Source organism: Charadrius vociferus, unplaced genomic scaffold, assembly GCF_000708025.1.
Source record: "Charadrius vociferus isolate BGI_N301 unplaced genomic scaffold, ASM70802v2 scaffold1, whole genome shotgun sequence".
In the NCBI taxonomy this organism is placed as follows: Eukaryota; Metazoa; Chordata; class Aves; order Charadriiformes; family Charadriidae; genus Charadrius; species Charadrius vociferus.
In genome coordinates this window covers 6,382,006-6,408,892 of record NW_009647680.1, presented here as the reverse complement: position 1 = coordinate 6,408,892, position 26,887 = coordinate 6,382,006, and the positions used below count along the sequence as shown (strand labels likewise).

The 26,887-nt window shown below is 38.6% G+C and overlaps 1 protein-coding gene across 3 annotated transcripts in view; it reads left to right on the top strand.

Annotated features, from left to right (window-relative positions):
* DLG2 (discs, large homolog 2 (Drosophila)) overlaps positions 1–26,887 on the top strand; it is a 673,110-nt gene that overhangs the window by 434,530 nt on the left and 211,693 nt on the right. For all 3 annotated transcript variants that reach the window (XM_009881201.1, XM_009881200.1, XM_009881198.1), the window contains 2 exons: positions 1,718–1,874; positions 20,036–20,138. In XM_009881201.1, the coding sequence (XP_009879503.1) occupies positions 1,718–1,874; positions 20,036–20,138 (260 nt within the window). The remainder of the gene's footprint in view (positions 1–1,717; positions 1,875–20,035; positions 20,139–26,887) is intronic.

Sequence of the window (26,887 nt, the reverse complement as noted above, 5' to 3'; positions counted from 1 at the left end):
TTAAAAATACTTCAAGAATATTCAAACTCAAGACAATATGTCTTTTTCTCACAGCTATATTTTTAAAAGGTTGCTTTCTAACTATACAATGTTAAGAAAAAGTTGTAAGAAAAAAGACCATATGGAGTAGGACTAATGCTTTCACTAAAGGTTACAATAGCCTTTAAAATATTATTAAAATTTTGCTTTAGTTTTTTCCTTCAAAAATATTAATCTTCGCTTTCAGAAAGTTGAGATGTTATTTAAAGATCATGATGAAGCTGTGGATGCTGTTTGAACATTAGCAGTGGGCAAAGGTGAACAAACATCTACTGATGTTGGAATTATCGCATAAAGGTTAAGTCCCCATGTATACAGCCATAAGACTTAACTGGCGTCAAATGAGGCATCCCTCGATGCATCACTTCTCTCCCCCCCCCCCCCCCTTTTTTTTCCCCTTTCTTTAAAAACAAAATGGAAAGGAAAAAGCCATTCGTATGATGTAGAACTGTTCTATAGTACACAGGAAACACTGGATGTTTTTTACAGGAAGCATTCTGGAGCATGTTTCTGTAGATGGGGGGTTGTTTACAATTGTCACTTTGCTGGTAACTTTTATTTGTAAAAAACTGAGAATTAGAAGAACATCCTATTACTCTGCAAGAGGTCATAGACACAAAAATGTATGTGTTTGTGAGTATTTGCAGGGCTGGGCTTAAGATTTACACACACTATTACAACAGTATTTACACTTTTTCTAAAAAGTACATTGTTAGAGGGATTTGAAATGGGGTAAGTACCAATAAATATGGTGGGAGTGTATGTATCTATGGTTGTGTGTGCTTGTGTATCCAGGGAAGAAACAGATCTGAGGCCTCGTCTGTAAAGTGGAAGTTGGGAATCGGAATATCTGGGACACTTCTGAAGGACTGAGAATTTCTCTTGATTGCTTAGGAAAATCATCTCTTTCTGGACATAAGTTTTCCCATCAGTAAAATGCATTTTATGATGTTTACATCCGTTGGGGCGTATTATCAATTTACAGATGGAAAGCGCTGTATGAGATGTAGCTGTTATCATTTATTGATTTCCATCATAACAAACAGCTCTTTAAACCAGTGCGACAAAAGCGGATATCCCTCAGTCTGGTTCAGTGACAAAGCTGCCGTGTGACTTTGCAACTGCAAGCTCCTGATAATGTCAAACCAGGGATTTTCACAACATTCTGCTCTATTAGCTTGATCATACAAATGTTATTTGCTCCAAATCTGTTAGGATCAAACACACTCGCCGTTGCTTTGCTTAGAGTTTTATTTTTTTTAATTTATTCATTTGCTTACAAAGCAAGACAAGAACTTAAAATAAAAAGGTACCATGTAAAGATCGATTCTGCTTGTATGTATAGTATTGCTATAAATGCGATTATAAAGTATCTTCAGTGTTTTGGTTTTTCTTTTAATAAACCCATCACTTAACTTAGTGAAGATGACTCCGGTGGGCTGAAATTAATAGAGATGTTTGGATTCAACCATGAAGAAACAGAAATAAATAATGCTGGTTAATTCCTACCTTATCTGTTCTCCAAATAACATGTTTATCTCATTTGTTAAATGGTTTCTTTAGGCAATAACAGACCATTGTGTGTTAAGCAAGATATAGTATGCTTAAGATGCCTTGAGAAAGGCGTACACGCTAAGAGTTTTGAATGGATAAACATTACCATTTTGTTTCTATGCAGAGAGCCTCGAAAAATCATCCTGCACAAGGGCTCCACAGGACTTGGTTTTAACATTGTGGGAGGAGAAGATGGGGAAGGCATCTTCGTGTCTTTCATCCTAGCAGGCGGACCTGCCGACCTCAGCGGGGAGCTGCAGCGGGGAGATCAGATTTTGTCTGTAAGTATTTGTGTTGGGCTTGGCTGGTCAACTACATCTTGGTCTTTGTCTATACTGCAAGGCACACAGAAAGAAACCTTTTTTGTTTCCATGTTGTGAAATTCAAGCTGGAAACGGTTTATCATTGAATATTTTATTTGCTCTTGGGTTTTATTGCATTTATTAACGGTGTTACCTGTTCAGGGGGAGAGTTTTCCCTGCTTAATGCGATCTACAGTATGGTAACATGGCAGAGAAGACCTAAACACGATGCAGACCTCATCATCTCCCAGCTTAGCCCATTATCCAGTTCCATTTTGCCCAAAATACACTAATGAGTCCAAAGATAGTTCTCAATTTCAGCTTTTCTTTGAGAAGAAAAGCAGTAGGATGACATACTCTAGGCTGGGGTGCCACCTAGTGTGCACGACACTGCTTAGCAAATGGCCCGATACAAGAAGGAGATTTAAGTAGGTTATGTTAATTATCTCTGTGCCTCTAATGAATTTGATGATCGCTCTGAAATTCATTTTCAAACTTTAGAGGATAAAAGGCTTTGTAGCCTGAGGTTATATTTTGCATGCTTAGTCTCAAAAACATCTTTTTAATTTTTCTTTCATGCATATATTGATAGCACGCGTTTTAAAAACAAGGCGTTTATGTTTTAGGCTCTGTCAAGTAATTGAACAAGCTGAATTTAAAGGATTTTGAATGACAATGAAAGCCTTGAACATGTAGTTTAATATCCATTCATGTTACGCCACTGTACAGAAGAAAGAAACTATCCCACGTTGATACAGTTGTGGCTGTTTCCTGCAAAGTACATAAATCACCTTAAGGCAAAGAACTGAAACACAGGAATTGTTCGTCCAGGATGAGATGAGTGATGCACCCACCAGGCTGCAGTGTCCCACTCACTCCCACTGTCGTGCTTTCCATCCCCATGAATCTTCTGGCATCCTTGGCTGTGCTTGGCTGAGCAGCAGGGGCTGTATCCTGCACAGTTTGTGGCACGGTTACGTGGCACTTTCCTGGGCAATGCTAAATCCCTTCATGAGGAAGCTGGAAGTGGTTTTCCTATCTTACTTAGGAGTTTCTTGGCCACTGGCCTATTCTATGAAAAGGGAATTTACCTTCCACCTATCAAAGTTTCAGTGTGAAAAGGTGGCTGGGGCTGCTTTGGAAAAATCTGGCTTGTTAGCACCAAAGGGATGCAGTAACCTGGAGTTATAATGTCATCTATCTAGACCTGTTCCTTGAAAATGCTTTAGGAAAAATGGAGAAAGGACAAGTAAAAGATGTTTAGGTGCCATAAGAGATCCTTGAATAGAAAGTTTGCAGGAAACTCTGAGAAAACCAAAATACACTCATACATGACGAGATAAGGAAGGCAAATGCCTGTGCCAAGAAGAACACATGCAAAAAACCTGAAGAATAGAAATGGAAATACCTTCAGGACAATTATACAATTTATTTTTCTTTGGCTAGATGCAACAAAATAGGGCTGACTGAAGGAGAACTATGAGATCAAAGGCTTTCACAGTACATAGTATTCAGAAATCCAGCAGCTCAGATACAAATTTTCCATTTTCCTTTATTGTTAAGCAAAGGTATATTTAGCATTGTAGGAAACTGCCGCAGTTGACTTTTTAACTCTGATTTTTCTCTGTTTGTAGCAGTGTTTTCCATAAGTTCTAATTAAAGTTACCAGTGTTGCTGCAGCTTTTAGTGGTCGTGCAAGAGTAGTTTATTTGTTCATTGAGCAGAGAGGGATGGAAATTATTACTAAATTAGACTGCATGCATATCCCCAGGCAATCACCAAGTCAGGCACTGCTGACTTATTTAGGGACAAATAACTATTATGAATCCATTTTTTCCATATTCAGATGAAACAAATTTCATGCACAGGCTGCTTTTAGACCTGATTAATCTTAGACCATTGTCTGGTGAAGGGTCCCAGACACCTTGGATTTATAAGGGCTACACAAAGTAGGTCTGTTTCTTTCTGTTTATTCTTTCTTGCCTCATCCCTCAGAAACACTTATTTCCCTACTGAAATGGTTTCAACATTTGTTTCTCAAAACATGACAAATCTGGTTTAGCAAGAACAAATAGTACCCCTCAAAGCTAAGTATTTCTTATTAACTCAAGCTTGGTTAAATTTCTTTCAGACAGGAAGCATAGTAAGTGATTTAAACTTTGGAGATCTGGATTTAATTCTCCAATTTAGCCATTGTCCTTTTGTGTAACCTTGGGTGAGATGCTTTATTTTTCTAAGCCTCTGTCTCCCACATGGAAGAGGGGGAGCACAGCAATTTCCTAATTCATGTCCGTGCTGTCAACATGGCAAAGTGCTGATTGGTTGAGAGATGTGTATACTCACCTTCGGGAAGGTACCTATAAAAATACCTTAAATAGACTGCAAATCCATGAGATAGACCCAACAAAGCTAAGAAGATGCATCGCCTTTGGGTGACACACTGGATGTAGACATAGTCCCTGACTATGTCCAAGTCCCTCGACAGTCTCTAGACATAGTCCAAACCTTGTGGGACAAGGCTTGGACAAATCCCATCATTTCCCTGCCTCTCCTTCTGCCTGCTGGCTGTTGGGTGGTAGGGAGGGGTCCCAGCCTCCAGCCCTCCAGGGGCTCTGGGAGAGATGGCGCTGCATCCTTGGCCCCATGGACGACTGAAATTTCACTTTCTTTTTCCCAAATACCACCAGATGGCATCACAGGATCAGTAATGATGTAGATCTGTCTTTGGCAGACCTTCATAAAAGCAGTGGTAGGCCGTACTTTTCTGTTTTCAGTTAATCGACTGGAAATGTTTAAAACTTATCTCAGAAAGCAGGCTGATATTCCCAGAGCTGCTGTACAGAGACATAAAATGAATCATAGCAGAACCTTGAAGGCAAATTGAAGAATAATGGAAAAAATTCTGTTTCAAATGGTAAAACATTTCAAATAGCGAAAAAATGAATTATAGTGTTACATTCATGATAAGCTGTATTTTTGCCCTAAAAGGTAGGATTTTTTTAATGCTCGTTTCTTCTTGCAATAATTCATTATGCTCTTGTAAATTGCCACCAAAACGAACATTTTCCTTCTCATTTCTGAATGTCTTTAAAATGTAGTAATGCATCCATCACCAGTGTATATTTATCACTATAACAGAATATATCCCTCCCCGTAGTATTGTCCTCTTACTACGTATAACGTAAATATTATCAAGCAGCATTTTGAATACTAATTGACACCGAGATGTGATTTGCTAGGCACTGTGTACACACAGATTAACTTCTGTCTCAGAGGTGTATAACCCAGATGAAACAGCTCAGAATATCAAGGGAAGTATTATTTCCATTTTAGAGCAGTGAAATGAGGTGCCATTATGTTAATTGATTTGTTCAAAATCACGGGAGATGTCTGGGCCAAGTCTAGACTTAGAGACTGCTTGAACTCTGATCTAACCCCAAGTTCTCCATCTGTTAGGAAAAGACAGGCTCTAGTACTAAAAAAATGTAATAATGTTCCTTGCTGCCATCCCTGCAGTTTAAAATTCCGCTTCCAATGCTAAAGGGTATATTGCCTATTAAAACAGCAATGGGAACCCAGTGTTGTTTAGTGAAAATCACCTGCCTGAGAACAAATGATTTCCAAGAGCCATATGCATAAAGTGGCCACACATGGTGCATACTCCCTTGCTGACAGAACACAGTCCAAATCTTAGAAATTTGAGAAAGAGGAACATAGTGAATACATTTGACATAGTGAAGAGGAACATAGTTATTTTTAGGATAAATTCCTGGGGAAGCAGGAGGAGGAATATGGCCCTATTCAAACAAAAATTGCCACATCATTTTTTGCTTTACAATCTCAAATCAAAATTATGACAAAACATACCTGCTTATTTTAAGTATCTTATTCTACATGCTTCAAAGCCCTTTCATTGCTAAGTGGGTAACTTTATAGGTACAGTGCCAAAAGCCCAGAGTTAGTTTACATATGTAAGTTCAGCAGCAAAATTCAGATTTACAATTTACACACAAAAAATTAGTGCGTATTGCTCCCTGAATTCCTGTGACGAAATTGTTTTTGAAGCAGTTTTGTAATTTTCCATAAGACTGCATCAAGTTAAAAATGTATATAAACCAGAGAATTAAGGTGAATTAATAGCCATAAGGATGTAACAGCAAGTATTGGCATTTGAATCTTAACTTTTGACATTACTGAATTTTGTGTCTTTGGATAAGACTAAAGCTCAGATTAAGATACTTAGATTTAGAGATCTACATCCACTGCCTGGAGGAAAAGGACCTGGGCGTGTTGGTGGACAGCCGGCTGAAAATGAGCCAGCAGTGTGCCCAGGTGGCCAAGAAGGCCAACAGCATCCTGGCCAGTATCAGGAACGGTGTGGTGAGCAGAATTAAGGAAGTGTTCATCCCCCTGTACTCGGCACTGGTGAGACCCCACTTCAAGTGCGATGTTCAGTTTTGGGCCCCCTCATGACAAGAAAGACATTGAGGTGTTGGAGCATGTCCAGAGAAGGGCAGTGAAGCTGGTGAGGGGTCTGGAGCAGAGGTCTTATGAGGAGCGGCTGAGGGAACTGGGGTTGTTTAGCCTGGAGAAGAGGAGGCTGAGGGGAGACCTTATTGCTCTCTACAGCCACCTGAAAGGAGGGTGTAGAGAGGTGGGGGGCTGACCTCTTCTCCCAAGTAACAAGCGGTAGGACAAGAGGAAATGGCCTCAAGTTGTATCAGGGGAGGTTTAGATTGGATATTAGGAAAAATGTCTTCACTGAAAGGGTTGTCAAACACTGGAACAGGCTGCCCGGGAAAGTGGTGGAGTCACCATCCCTGGAGGTATTTAAAAGATGTGTAGATGTAGCGCTGAGGGACATGTTTTAGTGGTAACTTGGCAGTGCTAGGTTAACAGTTGGACTTGATGATCTAAAAGGTCTCTTCCAGCCAAAATGATTCTATGATTCTATGCATGCTTGCAGGGTGTATGGTTGCCATTAAAGCCAAAAGAGGCTAGAGAATGATTCAGCTAGCCAACTATGAGTTGCGTAGAGCAAGCTGAATTGCTTTATTGCCTGTATTGCTTGGGTAACCATTGACTTTAAGCTTAAAGCCACATGTGTGCATGTCTATATTTAGGTGTCTCTAAACTGAATCACACATTTCATGTATGTTTGCCCTTATAATAGATATTTGGTTTCTCACCTAACATCGTGCTTGCTTCATCGCAGAGAAAAGTAAAATAAAACTGTGGACCGTAAAAGCCATAGCAGTTTTATTTCATTCTCCTGTAGAAATCCTTTAGTACCTTGGAGTTTCCAACAGCAGGATGAAGCATGGCTGGTAGCCTGAAAGCAGAATCAAGACAAAAAGGAGATTGCTTGCTCTGGAGCAAGATTGCTGCTCTCAAGCAACGCATCCCACAGGTTACCTTAAGGAAATAAAACAGGTTTCCTGAAGGGTAATTGCTCAACAGCAACAGGAAAAAGACTAGAAAAAGAACAGACTACACTGTGAAGGTGCAGGTAGTACTCTTGTAATGCTTCCGTTTTCCCTACTCTCTTACCCAAATCAGATGCATGAAGTCAACCAAATTCTCTATGATTTTCCTTTTGATCTGGCATAGTACTAGGATTTATTCGTATATGGGGAAAGACGGTATTTTTTTCCCCTGCTCCTTTCTGAGAATGAAATAACTATGCATTGGGAAAAGGCTATCGGAGATATTCTGTGGGGTTTTCTGTCACTGGTTCATGACATTATATATGGTTAGTTTGCAACATTGGTATTTCAGCATCTCACTTCAGTAATTTCTCTGGTCTTTTACACAAGGTTCTCCCTTGTAGAGGGAAGGTGACCTCTTAAAGGGGGCAGATTTTTTCTTGTGTCTGTGCTCTGTCCTGCTGTCGTTTTACGCGAGATGTTTGCTTTCCCTTATGAACAGTTTAAACACTTCTTTCTGCTTGGTTCCTCCCACGCAACTCCTACCCACCTTCTCACTCACATCTGTAGCAAAAATAAAATATGCATTTGAAAAAATATAATGTTCCCCAACTTCTACTCCAAAATGTGTGTGTATAGAGCAGGATAGAGTGTAAGGACTCTGTGCTTATTTATAGCAAATATTTATGCTTTATATTTGCTACGATTAGAATTACCCTTCAGATTGACTTCACTTTGGTGCAGAGAAACTTTCAGCTTTCTAATTTAAAATGGCTTTTTGCTCATGGTAAAAGCAGTAAAACTACTTAGGGCAAAGAGTGCATTTTGTTACCTAGTTACAAAACTAAGAAAAATGGCAAATACCATTTGGTTTTCCCTCTCAGTTTTATTTTTATTTTTTTCCCAAATTGCTTGGAAAATGTTTGAATCATCTCTGTAGGGCCTGGAGCCTCTTCTCCATGGAGCATCAGTTTGTCGCTTTTGTGTAATAGTACTAGGATTATGAAAGATACTCCCTTTGCCTTATATGACTAATTTGCAGAGGCACTGACCATATCCTTAGGACGCTTACTCCCCTGTGGTGGTCTGGACGATATATGACCCTGTCCTCTGGCGTAGGAGAGTCTATCAGATTTGGTGGTCTTTAGCTGCACTTGTCCATAAAGACTCCCTTTATGTTTTTAACATTAATCCTACTTAATTTATTATCCATCAATCCAAAAGGAAAAATACAGCTATGTAAACTCACTTTGTAGAAATGTATAGAGTGTTGTATGTTATATATTTGCAGATACTTAGAATACAACAGAAGGAGAACTAACAGTCCCTATGAATTTCTCAGTAATAAATCGCCAAGTGTCATTTTATTCTTGAAAGGAAAACAGCCACAGGGCTGGAGAAGAAGCAATAGAGGTCATTTTACCATAAACTTGCTGCCCCTGTACGCTGCCTATAAACATCTTTGTACAATGGCAGATCATAAGCCCCCAAAAAACTAGAGAAAAACAGAGAACAGCAAAGATGCTGTCATGGCAGGATCTAATGGGAAGATCTGGGGCAAACAGTGGGTTTATGCAAGGTCAGACATTGCCAACAACCATTGTTCTGGGATTTGAGGATGAGTTAGAAACGGCAGTAGATGTCTAAGAGTTGTCAATGTATTAATGTTTATATGGGATCATCTGGGTGCACAGTGCTCCATCTTTCCAGGTAAACTTAGTTTCACCTTTTACAATGTATGCAGACATATGTTCAGTACTTGCTGTCATCATGATGAACCAAAAATATTTCACATGACAAAACTGAATCATCGATGCAACTTCCCTATACAACAAGAGATTTTTAGAGGCAGAGAAGGCAACTAGACACCCAATGAACAGCAGCTGCGTGCGAACGCAAATTTATGCTTTTGAAAATCCTCTCTTTTATATATTTAAAGAAATAGCTTATTTAAAAAAAAAATCTCTTTTTTTCCCCCATGAAGTCTTGGAGGTTAGAACCTATGTCAGGAAAACCCTAGCATCCTCCTTGACTCTAAAAATTCACTTTAGTGAAGTACGAACTGTGTCAATGTAAACACTACCATCTGGAAATACCCTTGGAGAAGAGAGACGGTAGCTAATGTTTTTCAGTGTTGTTGATAAATATACATGATCTGATGGCTGTAAGTTGACATATTCACCCTTGAAACATGATGCACTTGTTTTGTAGTCAGGTAACTGGGTTATATTGCCCTACAAGCTCATAGGCTTGTCACTTTGGGACTTCGAAATAAAATAGATGACTTTCTAAAATAGAAGTTTAATGGAGCTTCTAGGGAAAAATTTACCACCTGCGTATGGTAGAATAGTATGTACGTTGGTGACTATAGAACTCCCTTTTGTCTTTTATTGATCTAGGAATCTGTCTTCCAGCTGGATTTCTCTCCCCCCTCTCCCGCCCCCATCTTTCTGCAATCTATAACATATATTGCAATTACCTTGATGCAGTTACTGTTCCCTAAATTAACTCTGACGTTTCCAAGCACATGATCAGAACCTAATAAATTATACTAACAATTCTCATGAATAAGGTATGTCTTTCTTTGCCACGTAGCGGTAGCTATCAGCCCTGTCAGTTCTGTGTCAGGCGGAGCTAGCAAATTGGCCTAGACTAGAGGCTGTGTGGTTTTTGCTGTGATGAAATCCTCAGTTGCCTCTAAAACATTTCTTTTACAATTGTCTCAATGAGTAGGAATGATCTGATGCCAGATTGCTTGCTCTTCAGCTCCTAATATTTTAAGGAGGAGTTCACATTCCGTTCAAACATTCTGACTTAGCAAATTTTGTTTTAAGGCTGTCAAACAAATTGTCTCACATCTGATACATTGAAGATTTGGAGTGAGCTTTACACCCCTCGGTGTAGCCTTACCATCAGCCGCACAATGAAGGAAAACTAAAAAAAAACCCAAACTTGAAAGCCAAACTTCTACCACTGGACAAAATGGCTACATCCCTGAGCTTTATTCATTCGGAGATTTGCCCCAGGCTGGACTTCTGCCTTGTACTTAAAGAGACTAAACTCCAGGCGTCATTCTGCTCTACTGCCCAGTGAGTTTTGGGTTCCCGAGTGATTAAAAAAATTATCATATGACACAAGCTGCAAAATAACAGAAATTGGCCATCCATTAAATAGGGCATTGGAGGCATATCTGCAATAATTTGTTGGAGGAGATTTTGGAGATACTTTTGAAAAAAAAAAAAAGCACCAAGATAGATATGCCTTTTACCTGAACAAGCAAGCTACTGGAACAATAACAAAAGCAAACCCACTTGCAGAATAAAAGAGCTGTATCCATTCCATTGGTTTTAAAAAACATGCTTTATTTGAGAGTATGAAGTACCATCTACTTGGAGTGTGCATGTCACATAATCCTAATCTGTAGAGCCACAAATAAACTATGAATTTGCCTACAGGAGAGCTGGGGAAGGACTTTTTACTAGGGCATGTAGTGACAGGATGAGGGAGAATGGCTATAAACTGGAAGAGGACAGGTTTAGATTAAACATTAGGAAGAAGTTTTTCACTTTAAGGGTGGTGAGGCACTGGCTCAGGTTGCCCAGAGAGGTTGTTGAGGCCCCATCCCTGGAGGTGTTCAAGGCCAGGCTGGACGTGGCCTTGGGCAACCTGGTCTGGTGGGAGGTGTCCCTGCCCATGGCAGGGGGGTTGGAACTCGATGATCTTCAAGGTCCTTTCCAACCTAAACCATTCTATGATTCTATGTTGTGATTTTGGCAGTTTTAATATAAAAATGTGAGCACTGAACACTTCCTTCATCTAGAGCTGAGTATTCCAGTTAGCTACAATTCCACCATTGGTGCATTGCCTCCTGGTCACCGGGTTGAATTCAGCAGATATGCCATGATACAATCCAATGGCCATCTCGCCTCTCACGGACCACGTTGCCATACTCTGTGGAAGTGGAAAAATGGAGAAACCTATCAGGTAGAGATCAAGGCAAGGATTTCAGTTTTTGAATTTGCCGCTAACTCACTGCTTGGGGTCAGACAAATCACCAACGTCCTTCTGTCTCTAAGCAGCCTCTAAAATTGTTTTACATTTTTATTTCAGTTCCTGAGTACCTATTGCTTGTTGGCTTCAGTTGGAATTAAGTTCTTATCATCTTTGATTTATAAGGCACTTGTTAAAATGGAAACCTTTACTTCATTTCAGAAGCAGAATTGCAATAATTATTTCTGCTTATACCATCTTTTGAAATTCAAATGTGAAACAAGAACCCTGCAGCATTATGAGCAAAACTGATCAATGGTAGTTTAGCTACATTCCTGTAGCGGATGGGAAAATACCTCTTAGAACTGTATGGAAACCAAGGTATATGGAATATCTGCTACTAATAGGGGAATGCCTAAATGACCCCGGGTGAAAGCAGGAGACAGGGAAATCCACATGCTGAAAATAGAATTAGGGAGAAAGAATTAATTCAGAAAAGCAGGAAAGTGAATGGGAGTGACAGTCATGTGTAAAGTAAAAGCTGAGGGAGGGAGGAAGGACAGTTTGATATTTAATCAATTTGGAGTATGAAGACAGCAGGAACGGCAAAGGAGAGTGAATGTGTGAAGGCACATTTGGGTTGAAAAGATGATACTGTAGTGAGATCCATCAGATTAGTTGGTGACAGAGAAATAAGGGTGTTTGCATGACCATGCAGGAGGAGGGAAGGTAAAAAAGCAGCGACTAGATTTGAATTTCAGAGCTAATGGTAAGCTCTCCATTTTAATATGAATGGATATTCTTACTAAGTATTGTGTTTGATGGATGAATTTTTCATGTATAAAATTAATGAAAAATAATATATATTTATTTAAAAAATAGTTAATAAATATTGGCTTGTTTTATTAGTTAGCATTGTACTTATATATGATATTTTTCATTGGTAATACCAGTTGTCTTAATATGAAAAAAATACATTAGCACCTCTGTCTAGACTTTACCATTTAGCAATGGGACAAAATGCCACTGATCACCTCATAGTTGCTGGGTCACATCCAGTCCAGGTTGGTAATACGTAACTGGTAGCTATTTAGTGACCCGAGTGAAATAAGTTTCATGTCCATTCAGGCTCTAGTGACACTATGTGTCCTTTTCAAAAGCTATCATTTATTTCAAACCCAGTTTAAACAAGTTTTGAGGAATTCTGATGGAACTGAGGGAAAATGGCCCTTAAGCTGTCACTGCAGTGAACTCTTCAGTGACATTATTTCAGTCTCAAAGTTTGCCAATCTGGCATCACTCACAGAAGCTAAAATCACATGGGAAGGAGATCTTCTATCAGGAGAATTTCTGTACAGTTTGGATTAAAAAATAAGTCTTGCACTATGGTTATAGGCTTAACAGGTACCATTTGGAATGATTCATGTGGTCTGGTGAGTCATAAACCTTGTTGGTTCCTACTGTAAAAGGCAGTGCGTGCAAGACACCTCTTCAATAACATAATATTAATCTTCCTGCTTCAAAGATGTAGTGCTTTGATACCTCTTTCAGATGGTTTAGCTGCCTCCTTAAATTTCCTGGCAGAAAAAGGAGTACTAAATGATATAGCTCGTACCCCACAGTGGTTCTTGTTTTCCCGAGAGGGAAGAATTAGCCTCCAGAATGCCCAGCTCATCAGAGCATAAAGACCAGCTTACTAGAGTTAAAAGTCATAACTCTAAGGTAGCAAGACAAGGAAAATTGAAAAGGTCATTGAAATTGCTGGCCCATAAAGAGAGAGGAGGAGGATGCAGGGCATGGAGAGCAGCAGACATGACACGATATTATGTTTTCAGTGGAGTTCAGGATGAGACAACCACTGTGCCTATATGCGCCAAACTAGGCAGTTTTAATGGATCAGAAGAAAGTGCAAGCACAGAAAAGTTTAGGAGAAGTGAGAAAAGTGAGAGAAAAGCAATAAAGTGAGACTGAAAATTTAAAAGAAACTAAGCTGGAGAGTGAAGACTCTTCTCCCCCTGTGCATTTCTCCTTTCTTTCTATTTCTAAACTTTTTCTTCACTGGCAAGGCAAAAACTCTCCCATATCGGCATTTTTTCCCCCGGGGTGCCGTTTCCCGTGGCCGTGCCCCCAGAGGTGTCAGGGTGCTGAGCTCATTCTGCTCCCTGGGCGCTCCCTCCTGCGCGGCTTTGAAGAACCCCAGCCCCCAGCGGGATGTGTGGGCTTCGCTTCTCAAAGAGATGGCCTCTAGAAGCCGAAAAAGAGCGCTGCTCAAGGGCTATACTTTGGCGACATGCAGGAGTTTCTTAGAATTCTTGTACTTTTTGCTGGACTGTATCAGTTGTCGGAGTTGTATGGGCCATTGTGTAGAATGATTATGTCACTTGCTTGTGAGGAAAGTATGTTGAGGGCAGATCATCCCTATTATGTGTTTTTCCAATGTTCCCTGTTTTGCTGGAAGACCATGCTTCTATCACCTAAGGGTTGATGCTGTACATTCTATTTCTAATGACTAAGCAGGACTGCTGGAGAACATGGCTCAGCTTTCCTTTCATCTCTTGTTAATGTGCTTGAGAATACTTAAGTCGACATGCAAAGTTAAGGCAGATAAATAGGGTTCTTTTTATCTTAATGCGTACAACGGCAATTCTGGCCATCAGAGTTGTCTGTATTCAGACTTCTGTTTGCTTTTTCAGACACCAAAAGCTCTTATTTTATGAGTTCAACAAATAAAAGAACTCAGCCACAACTTGAATAATCTGCTGTGTTGTTTGTTCTGTGGTAAAAAGGTGCCCATTCTTCACCATTTAATTCACTGTCTAAAAGAGCTGTACTTTGTCAGTGATGGTTCAAGAAAAAATGAAAAGAAATCCTTTATGTTTTCTCCCCAGAGAAGGGATATGTTTTTGCTTTCCTTTCCAATTCAACAAGATATTCCAAGTGTTCATTTAATCACTGTACAAACACAAAATAAGGTGGCTTAAATAATAAATTGCTAAATAAAACCGATTATTCTGCTAGCCTCTACTTGAATGACCTACATATGAGTCATGCTCAACCATTCTAACAGAAGAAAACCAGACTGTAGTAAGTCTTTAAATGGCACTATTCAGAATTAAACCAATTTGTGCTAATATGGGCTATTCAAATATTTCAAAGGGAGTATAAGGCTTCCAGTTTTAGAAGAGTTCGATCTATCCAAAATATAAATCTTATCTTTCATTTGGAATATGGTTCAATATTTAATGAGGTAAATCATGCTTTAATTTGAGTCAATGAATGCAAAGGCAATTACTATAATTACTGTGAACTACAGTTGCATCTTTTTCTCCATTTCAGTTTAGTTTTGTCTGTAGTATTAAACTATAATCTTCTACTGTGGCACTTCTCTTTGTTTGTAAGCTTTCTTACTGCTTTTTACCACAGCATGCAGAAGAGACAGACGTCTGTATAAGCTGGAGGCTCTTCTTATTTTCATTATGTCAAATCCATTTTTGGAGTCAGGCATCAGAAATTGTGCAGTCAAGTTCATTCTGGGCCAGGACATCAGGATTGTGCAGTCAAGCTCAGAACGGCAGTTCTACTTTGCTTATTGTATAATGTTTCTTAGAGGAAACCAGCCTTTCTAATAGAAAAACAAAACAAAACAAAACACCTTTGATATGTATTAAAATTTCCTGCCCACACTTGCAACTTTTCCTGGTATTTTTGTTTCTTTTACTGATTATTCTCAACATAAACAACATTAAATTAATTGAAAGCAGTAACTGAAATCAGATTTAACAATTTGTGATATAATCACACCAGGGAAAAATATCACCGTACACAATTGTTATAATTAAGACATTGTTTTGGAGGAAGAGGCAAGACAGAGTATTATTTGGTTTATCTCTTCAGACACTCTTCTTCATTTTGGCCCAAGAGTAAGAATTTGATTCAAATGTATAAGTTAACGGTGCCTTTCCTCAAGATTTAATGTCGATACATGAATATGCTGTTCTTCATATGGAAGGCTGGGGACTGGATTATGTTTGGTTTTAAATATTGGGAAATAATACCCAGAAATCAAGTTAGCATCTAGTCTTCTTGTTCTTTAGAAAGTCAGACTAAGTTATAAGTTTCTAAATTTCACACCTATTATTCTGCAGTGAGATCCTGTCGGCTATTGGTGAGCAAAATAGCATGCGAGCAGACTCCTACTTACCTAGTAGGCAATGATTTTTTATTTTTATTCTGCAGCTGTTCATCTTCAAGAGGGAGATCACTATTTTGGCAACCTAGTGTAGTCAGGTTGTTTACCTGTTCGGCATTACTTAATCTCTTTTGGCTAGCTTCTTCATTATCTGGATAAAAAATGCTGAAGAGAGAATTGATGTGTTATTTTCTCTCTGACATTTCTTTTCCTTGCTGTTTTGATTTCAGCCATTCAGACCTTTAAGTCCTCCTCAAGGGTCCATCCCAGCCTATATCCCAGCAGAAAAGTGAACTTAATTTCAGATAAATTCACTCACAAAAATATGTTGTGTTTGCACCTTAGATTCTTCCAGAATGAGCGTGCAAAGGGCAGAAAGTAGTCAGCTGCCATTTCAGTGTCTTCTTGTTGGTCTGCGTAAAAGTGACAAATGTTTGTGTAACAACTTTGCTGGAACTCCTGTCTTATATTCTTGATGGATTATTAGGATCTTAGTTATTAGATCACATATGGATAAAACTACTGTTTTCCAGAGAAGGAGAATAAGCATGTGGTTTCTTTATTCTTTCATAAATCCTCTCCTTATGTCTATAGAGAGATTATTATGATTTATTAATGATTTTTAAGGCTTCTTGTTCTGTTAACACAGCTCTTACAGACCACCACAATGTTTTCCTATATTGCTTGAGAGAGGCTTCTGTTCTCCTGAGGTCTGCAGTCTTCGACCTTAAACCTAAACAAAATTACTTTTTTTTCTTTTTTTCTGTTACTGACCAGGTGACATCATCCATATCCATCTCCCCAACACAGGAGCTCAGGAATTCACGAATGTTCAGTTAAACTTTTCTTCATTTCATCCTGTTGCTTCTTGCATAGGACTCTCTCAAGGACTACAGATATTGAAAGGGGAAAAAACCTAGATGAAAGCCAAGCTCTCTGTTAAAGAAAAACGTGACTTCAAAATTGTCTTCTTCGGAGACACTGAATCAAGGCTGAGGTTTCCTTTATGGCATGATGTGGGCACTGTGCTGCCCAAATGTAAAGATTCTGCTCGGGCCTTCACAGTACCAAAGCTCTAACTACAGTTACAGCTAACAGTAGTCACAGTTATAGAGTAGTTGTAGTGCTGGTACATCGTGCCCATGGCGATGCAGCATCAAGTGTCAAAACACAATCAGTGAGTAAAAGTAGGGCACAACACCTCTTTCTTCCACAGGAGTAGCCTAAATTGAGCTCCTTTCAGGATGGTTAGTATTTTCCAGGTTGTAAACTAAGTCCTAGTTGACACTATATTTCTCTTCAGTTATCTTCAGTATCATGCATTAAAATATATGAGATTTTATGTCACTGAAAACTCTGAATCTGTCCTTTACTTTTTTAGAATGTACTTAATTATTGCCTTCTGTGATGCTATATTCCTAGACTGAATTTCAGCAAGTTTTTTCCAGGGGTCTGTGTTAGTCTTGTCATCCATCAAACTTAAGATGTACACAATTTTGAGGAGAGTATTTGAACCTTTGACTCTTTTTTTTTTTTTTGAAACCTTCCACCAGCCATTTGTACAGCCATTGTTTTAAACAGGAAGATGGGACAACTGAGAACTCTTGTGTTAGACAAGTTATGAAGTTTATTAGAAAGATATTCACTTTCCTTTACACAGTCTATATAGAAATTGTAAAAAAAACATGAATTTTGTGCATGGCAGATGACAAAAATGTTGTAGAAGGTATCAGAGTGTATCTATCAGCATATAATGCTTTGAAATATATGAGCCAAAGACACTAATACATGGAGGTACCAGAACACTGAATTATTGTCACAGCTTGCCCTCAGATTATCTGTATGACTGTAACAACATGGGGATCCATACATACCTATTCTCCCAAAGCATTATGTTCTGACACAAGCACTTGCTTTGAATGTTTCTTTAGGTATGGCAGTCTTTCTGCACTTCTACTACAAGGTCTCTACCCTGTAGAAGCTATTTTAGTGCTCCTTAAAATATTTTGCTCCTATATATACAGAATCACAGAATGATAGGGGTTGGAAGGGACCTCTGGAGGTCATCTAGTCCAACCCCCCTGCCAGAGCAGATATACTCAGATATACTCTAACAGTCGTGCTCCGTCCTGCCTGCTGAGATTCCTCTCCTTGCAAAGAAGTCACACAACATGATGATGGGTTGGTACTACGCTGCCTCTTATGCCCTTTGTGTGCTGCCCCAAAGGGTGTAAAGTACATGCATGTATCAAGCAGGCACTACCAACATGGTTATGATATTCATATTCTCCATTGTGGAAAGGACATATGGACAAATTAACTCAAAAAAAAAAAAATCAGTTCTTTTTCTGTAAGGCAACTTATAATTAATATCTTCTTTCACATCATTATTGTGATTATATAATAGGTGTGCATGAGGGTATGAGTAAGGTAAGAATCAAATAGGTTATATTCTTCTGGTGTGCTGGTTCCATATTTACCTGTTTGTTTCCTCAATCTAAAGATAAACCAGTGTGTAACTATTTTTGTGTAACATGGAAAGACCACAACAAATCATGGTTCTCCAAAATTCTGGATCTCCTATAGCTTTGAATGATATTAAAATAGTGCAGACAGTTGGAATTCAGACTAATTTCTTTTTTAGAAATAGGGAGAGCTGATTTTTGTGAATAAGTTGTGGAGAAATCTTTAATGATCGTCACTGATTACCTTAAAAAGTTTTTAAGGGAAGAAAAAATGAGTAGCTTAGGAAAAAATATATTTTTTGCATTCCCTGCTATAAAGAAAAAAAAAACTAATTGAGGAAAGATGTTTTTTTAGATAGGTTGAACTGGGAAAACTGTGATTCTTACAGAATCATAATTTCAGAAATCTGAAACCTCAGCTAGACAATGATATTTCTGTGTACAGCCAACAGTTCTACAGCATACTGCAGTCTTCTGAATCAGAAAGTGTGGCATCTCCTGGGTTTTATGTTATTGCTATCACAAATTAGTTTTTCTGAGAGTAATAGTCTAAAAGCTGTTCATAGATTAGTAAAGACTAGATTTCATGCAAATAATAATTAAAGATGTTCCAAAAGATCACACTCTCTAAGATTTGGTGAAAGACAGCAAGTTAAGACAGGTCAGTTTCTAAACTTAATTGATCAAAATAAGTGTATTCATAACAGATTCAATAGCTATTATTTGTAAAGTTCTATGGAATCAAATTTATCTTTGCAAACCTGAAAAAGTTGTTAAAATTAAAATAAAATAAAATCCGAATTTTCAATGTGTGTTTAGCCAGCTTGTGATAGTACTTGATAAGAATAAACACAAAAAGGTTGCAATTGCTGAGAATCTGGGGCTTGTGTTTTGGCCTGTTTGCCTGTGAAATCGATGGCATTGCTCTCTCTCCCCCCCCCCCCCCATTTTGCCTTTCTTTTATCTTTTCTCTTCTTGAGCGATCAAAAATGATGGATTTCTGTCCTGCTGAGGTTGTTTACATGTCAAAAGTTTCACGTTCTTCACTGAAATGTTATGATGTAGAAACCTTTAGAAGTGAGGAGGAAAGTCAAGTAAATTAATTAGCTAATTAATAAAGAAATCTCACATACGTCAGTATAGCCAGTATGTTATAGACAGTAACACTCCCGCTGAAAAGCAAGATTCAAATTACTGGAGCAGTTAACAGTTCTATATATGAATTCTGTTTCTTCCTTGGGCTGCTGCTGACAAAACATTTAACATTGCAAATACAGATCAAAAGAGTTCTGAAACTGCCCACAAATTTTAGGGCTGGTTTTCCTACTTTGTTCTGCTTTCTTCCACTTCCACTGCTTAAACAGCAAAAAAAAAAAAAAAAAAGATCATGAAGTCAGAGAAACCCCGTGGAAACGTCTATTGGTGTCAAACAGCCAGAGGTGGAAAACCCGTACCTGGTAGTGACTCTGTTGCTGTCATGTGCAAGACATGGGGATATTTCTAGGCAATAGGAGAAGGGGTTGCACTAAAAGAAAGTGGTAGATGGGATTTCTCCTCTGGAAGTTCTCCAACCAGTGTTTTTTGTTAGAGATGCTCTATATATCTCCAGGTTCCCCTGCTGCTACCAACTTGGCTTGCAGAATCTGGCTGAAGGAGCAGTTTCCCTGCCTGCAGTGTTCTGCAGTGACCTTCAAGCACCGCAGAAGATTTATCTTTTAAGCCTTATATATATTTAATGAAATTGATTGATGAAGAGTGTACCAAAAATTTAAACTCTGTAGAGCAGGAAGCCCCCAAAAACCAGTGGTCAGAGAATATGCATAGATAAGCGTACATAAACTGTGGTGTGCAGTACTGGTGGAGATCCTCATGGCGGGTCATAGGTAACATCCTCTCAGGCTTATAATTTTAAACTTTCGTTTTGCATCTGGGCAACCTGACCTTTAGATCCATCAGCTATTTAAAAAAAAAAAGCAACAAACCAAACAAAAAAAAGACCCAAACCCAACACCTCTGTCTTTCTGTCTAATGTTAAACTACTCAGATCTGTTGTCTGCATTCCTTCTGTAGGTGAACGGTATCGATCTTCGAGGTGCTACCCACGAGCAGGCTGCAGCTGCGCTGAAAGGAGCAGGGCAGACGGTAACAATCATAGCACAATACCAGCCGGAGGGTAAGCGAAATAATAAACTTAAAAGACATATGGTAAAAGATAAGTGCTTTAAAGCCAGCCATTTGATAGGATGAGGCTGCTGTAGATAGTGCTTTTCCCAGCTATCATCAGAAGTCATCTGGAGTGAAAATTCAAATGGCAATTCTACCCCAAGGAAGCGGCTGTATTTTTGTCACAGACTTTGCTTTTAGAAGTATTTTATGCAACTATAAGAACTGTCTTTAAATGTGCATATAATAAGACAGTGATCAACACTTAGTTAATCATTCTATTTTCATTATTGCTTATTTTATGTTCTTTTCTATTCTCCTTCTGGAGACAGATAGTGCAAAATACAAGTTAAGAATGAACAGAAATGCCAGGAAGATCTGAAGTTGCTTTCGACCGTCAGATCAGAATTAAACAAAGATAAACGCTTCCTGCCAAATGCATAGAGACTCTTGTTATGACTTTTGTATGACAGTGTCCTTGTACCTCCAGGACTATTAGCCCCAAATAACAAGTACTTACTAGAGGAAATGACAGCTTTCTGAATAAAAGCATCGACAGCATCATCAGCAAAATATTAAGACGTTTAGGGTGGGATGTATCTCATCCAGCTTTTGGTGTCTAATATTTAGCTTTCTAGACTTTAAGCAAGTTTCAGTGGGAAGAAGCAGACATTGATTGATTTTCTAAGTCCAAAGTTAAGTGGCAAAACTCCTCATTGCCCATGAGCTATGACCCAAATGACTAGCTGTGGATCTCAAGGAATTCATGAAAGGAATATCACTTTCTGATAGGAACTAGAGATGGTTTTCCATCTTTCCAGGTGAATTCAGCAACGACAGGTGTCTGTGAAGACTTGCCGGCACCGTTTTATCAGTTTTCAGTAAAGAGTTCTAGCTCAATTCACAAGTCTTGCTATGACCTGTCACCCCCAGTTGCTGATTCTGCCTGACTGTGCCCAGCCTGGGACACACGTAGGTCTCAGGTGAAACAGTACAGCTCTAATAACAGTTTTTTTCAGAGACACTGGGGAGATGAATTAGTACTGCCAGAGTTTATCCAGCATGATATTTTCTTTTGTTCCTCTGGATCCTGGTGATAACACATGAAGGGAAAAACAGCTGGTATTTTAGTCAAACTGACAATTGTGCTTCAGATGCGATATCACGCATCAATTTACTGGTTTATCTGCACTTGAGTTATCACACAGAATAAACTTGGCTATACTAAGAAACTGGCAGATGAGAGCAAACGAATTTGCAAGTGTCTGAACTTGGCTATACTAAGAAACTGGCAGAAGTGTCTATTTTGAGTTAAATAAATTGAACATATTAATATGAAAATGTATAAGTTATAATCAGAGTTGTTTCAAAGAAAATGTATTGGAAAGCAGTTCCATTACAAATAGCAATCCACACTAGGTTCTGGATAAAACCATGTTCCCGTTAGTTCCGGCAGTCTTGTTTGCTGTCTGGTGATTTTATACTGCAATTATCACTGTGGTGTCTGAGTACTTGTAGCAATCACTGGCATTTCAGAGTTGTTCTGTGCCATTGTTAATACACAGAAAAATACATCACTGGACAGATTTTTCCTGTTACATTTGAATTTTTAGTTGACATGCTTTTCCCCTATATTTTAGCACTTCTGAAACGTGTCAAGTTCAGCTTTGGTGAACATGCAGTTCAAATGATGCTGATAAAATCCATCAAGTATTATGTTGCACATTTATTCAATTTTTCCTATAATGCTGCTCCATCCACCAAAAACCCTGTTGAGGGCAGACTAGTCCCGACTGCATTGTTGTCAGTGAAGCACAGCCAGTTTTCTGTTTCACCCAAATCATTCAAAACACTCTGAAGAGAATGGAGCTGAAGAACAGGGCCCAAAATTTCTTTTTATAGGAGATTATTGAAAAGCCTTTTTACAGGAAATTATTGATTTTTTTTTTAAGTTAGTGAGAGCACTCAGTAGTTGTCCAGCGTGTGTTGTCTTACTGCTGAAATATTTCATTTTAATCTGAGATGCTGGTTAATGCAAACTGCGTAAATACAGATGTGAAATTAAAAATTTCTTTCTTAAAAAATCCCTAACAGCAAAGAAAGAAGAAACAGTTTTAAAATAGTTGTTTAAATAACCTTCAGAGATACTTATTTAAGGATTTGCAGGTCACACAGAAGGACAAACACACTCTATAGCAGCATAAATATTTATTTTATTCTAAAGATCCTGCACCACTCTTTTTGTCCTTTCTATGTAATTTATAGTTGATCTCTTATTTACCATATCTTGTCTTGATGTATATTCACTTTAAAATGCTTCCAAAACTAGTAAAGCACAAAAGCAAAGTAGGCTTGTAGCTTGTTTCTTCCATTTTCATACTGGAAGCTCTGAGTTGTTACCACAACTTCAGGTTTTTTGGGAAGATCCAAGAACAGCCAATGCAAATGTTAACCAACACGTTTTTTTATCTTTCCAGCTTATTAAGCCTTTAGATGGTGTTGCAAACAAAAACATTCAATGAAATCTTTAACTATTGATATTTCAAGTATTAAGCGATGATGATGTAAGTACCAGTCAATATTATAAGCCAGCTGATGATTAACAATTAAAATTGTTAGTAGATAAAGCTTATGTTCCAATAGTTTAGTTTTTATGCAATAGAGAAAAGCTTACAGATCACTTACCTTGGCAAAGTCTCCAAAACCAAATAATATACTTTGCTGTGGGAAGAAAATGAGGTGAATACTAGAGAAAGCTTTCAAAGTTTAAATTTCCCTTTCCTTGTTTCAAACAGTCAAAAGTTCACCTAAGCCTCGTATGAACTCCCTTCACATTTACGCGTCCAGCCTTGGCAGCAAATCTCATGAGAATGACAACTCCTGCAAAAAAATCTAGTGTTCCCATCAACTTGAATATCTTTTCCTCTTGATATTATGGCACTTTGTTTTCTCATCTGGTCTGGAATAAACAAATGCAGAGACCAACTCAGATAAAATAGAACAGAATCACAAAATGTTTTGAAATCTGTGAGGCTTGTGGTTGGTGATGGTGCTTATCTGAACCGCACTGCCTGTCCCTCAGATGAAAGTGGTCTTGGAAATAAGAGTAAGTTCTGTAAAAGAGCACAGATACAGTGAACAAAGAGAGAATGGAAGATACAAGCAGTGATTTCATGAGAAGGAGCTGAATGGAAATAGAAAGGATAGTATGAAGAATGGAGAACAACTCCTCAGCTTTTCTGCTCCTCAGTCCCTGTTTTCCTCACATACACTCACCTTTATTATTTCCCTCATTTCCCTGAGAAACAGAAGAGAAAAAAATAGGTGTGAAAGTCCAAACAGAAATGCAAATTCTGTGAACAAAAATATAGAAGGATTATTAGGAAGAGGAAAAAAAATCACGGAGATTAAAAAATCAGAGCTCAACAGTGAAAGTATGTTTATAGCTGGAGGAACAGTGGCCATAATTCTGGGCTTTTTGAGTCATTCTTTACTTTTATTTAAAAAAAAATGAAAATAACGTGTAATGCATCTTATGTACACATGTATTGTGTAAATGGAGGTCAAGTAGGATTGAGCATCATGATCTCTAGCAATCATTGTGGGTGTAGTTCATCTGGAGGTTTATGCATGTATTCAAAGTACAGTAGCCATTCTGCAGGCTAGAAAGATGACTTTCTGTATTCATGTGCCGCTCACATCTTCTGCACACGGTTGAAATGAAATAAAAGAGAATTTAAGGACCAAAAGCTACTTAGAACAAAATTAGAAGAGGAACTGATCACTTATATTTAGCTTTGCTTTCCAATTTTTAATACGGTTGGAAGCATTTTAACTCTCCTCTCAGCTTAGCAACTCTCAGATCTTTTAAAACTTTGTACAAATACGGAGCTAGTGAGTGAGCCCTTCTCTTCTGCAAAATAAAAACCTGAGCCTGGAAAACAATCTTAACTTGGAACAGTGTATCCTTATTAAACAATTAATTAGAAATTAAAATGGCAATTATACCACATAGGGAAACACTTTTTACACTTCCAGGTTTTTTATGCAGGACACATTTTGATTTTAATGGCAACAGCTGTGAATTACAGCCCAGTATGGAAGGAGTTAAGAAAAAAACATTTAGTCAGTGAAACTGAAATATATGTTCAAAGGAAGGTGAACTTTAGTTGAAATAGTGACAATTTTTCCTGAAAGACACAGCCTGGGAGTGCGGGTAGACAGCGGACTGGACTCCTAATGAGGCTGTAAAAAGCTTTATTGCACATTTTAGTCTCAAAAGCTCGTGTTCCTTCCCCCTGCGGCAGTGTGAAAGGGTAGAACTTAGCCCTAAGATTTTTGCAAAATATTGAGTGTCCGCGGTGTGCGAGCTGCACTGTGCTGCATTGCAGTGTCTCTGCAGCTATTCCCTCCCCACACTCCCTGGAAAACTGTTAAACCACTCCGAAGTTTCCCGGGCTTTAAATCTTTCAAGCGAGCCAATTAACTTGCTTTCTTAACAGCTTACATACAGGGAAAACATGTGTTGATTACAGTTTGATTAGACCAGCCGACAATGAAGAGGTCAAAAAGTTGTTAGAGCGAGACGATTTCTGCTTTACCCCTTTTGAATTAGCTGTTCGCTGCTCGCTCGGCGATGCTGCGCTCTGCGCCTGCTGAGCGGTGAGCACCTGAGTTCTCGTTAGAGAAAGAGTATCAGACGGAGAGATGCTGTGATAGGCAGCGTCTGTCTTTGCAGTGTCTTTCTTTGCAGACAGTAGCTAAGGAAATTATTGGAGAGCTGCACCTACGGTTACAAGCACCTCGAGGCAGTCATGGTGCTAAATTCACTTTTTAAGTTCTTTTGTTGCTGGATCTGGGAGGCTCACAGAGTGCAGTGGTGTAACAGACCCAGCTTTCACACGCAGCATCAGCTTTTACGAAAGCATACTCCTCGTCTTACACATTTGTCTGACCTACTGATGCATAAGATCTACTTTTTTTTTTTTTTAAATATCAGAGTAAAAACCCAGAGATCACTTTTACAGGTCTCTCCCTCAGCAGTCATGGATACTTTTTAGCTCTTTCCCCTGTTTCATTCCCAGTTCCTGCCTCAAAACACAAACACTTGTCTCCTGTTTTGGTACAACAGTCACATATATTCCTGATTCAGATGTTTAACCTTTCCAGATGCTGTGGAAATAAGGTAGATACAAAATATATGGGAAGAATAAATAATTTTATTTATTCATCTTTGTCTAGGTGACTTCTATACATTGAAACATGAATGCTTATGTTAAAGACCCCTTTTCCCAGCTGTTGAAAATCAATGCAGCTTAATTACTTGGATAAAGTTACATTGCAGCAGTTGGCTTTCATCTGGAAGCCACTGTATCCAATTGCCAAAGAATGCAAGATGTTAAGGTTATATTTCATGCATGTCTATTAAAGAATATAACATAATCTCGGAGTGGCCAAACTGGATCTGACCAAAGGCTCATTTGCTGAGGATCCTGTTTCCAACAGTGGCTGACAGCTTTGGGAACGCAGAAAGACCGGGGCAAGCACAAAGTGGTCCTTGCACCGAATGCTGTCCTACTGACCAGAGGGGTGGGGGAAATCCTCTCCAATGTCCTCAGTTGGAAAATGTCACCACTGTTAAGATTAATAAAAGCAAAAAAAACAGTTCAAAGGTACGTTTCCTACATTGTCCAGCTGAAGTTCAGTGAATGAATTTAATTGAGAAATTCAGAGCTTTTTTTTCAGTTAGGACAATTTGCAAGGAAGGAATAATACAAAGGAGAAAGTTGGATAGTAGTAGACAAAACTCAGTTTTTTTTCTTGTCTTGGAGCCTTTTTTTTTATACTTAACAGCATCAGAGAACAAGATGCTAATCACACTCCAGAATTTTTATTTCAGATCCTAATTTATTGATAACATATCGATATTATATTCTAAACATAAGATATTATTGATAATGCTCCCAAGTTCTCAAGTTCTCCTGTGTAGGAGACTGTCTGCAGTCTCATTTGGGCAGCAATATCAAAGGCTGTGGTTGTTTTTTTCCCTTTTTTTTTACCCCTCTGTTTACAGTGGCATCTCCAACTCTACTGTTCCCTTATTTACTGAGACCTTTTTTTTTAACCAAGTTACAGAACAGTAGTCTGTTTTCTCAAGCTGATTAAATGTCAGGCCCGTGCTTCCCTTGCTTGTCCATAAAGTGCCCATTGAAGGAGGTTAACCAGATCGCAAATGATGCTGTCATAACTAGTTCTCCTTCTCATAATTTTAGCATGTTTCACTTCAACAGAAGCGCAGAAGTTCACTAAGGAACAAATCGCTTCTTCGTTTTTGAGATTTCCATATAAATTAAGATGTTTACCAGTGTTACATGGCTGCAACACACAGCTTCATGTAATGTACCAAATCATACCAAAGGATATTTGTGTGCTCAAAACTAAAACTCTGGCACTTAAACACATCCTTTAGTGCCCCAGGTTGTATCAGTGGTTAATGTACATGGTTACATGTTGTGATTGGCATTTGCTGGTTTTCTTTCTTTTGATCTAGTAAATAATGACTCCAGTACCCTTAGGACAAAGGCAGCAGTTGCCAAGATAGTACCCCACTTGTCTGGTCATGAAAGGTCCTTAAATTTTAGATCAGATCCTTATCCTTAGAGGATTTTGTGCCTCTAGTTGCTGCATACTATTTAGAATGTATTCCTTTTATTTTTACGTTGTTGGAGCGCAGTCTTCAACTTCATAATTTCATTGCGA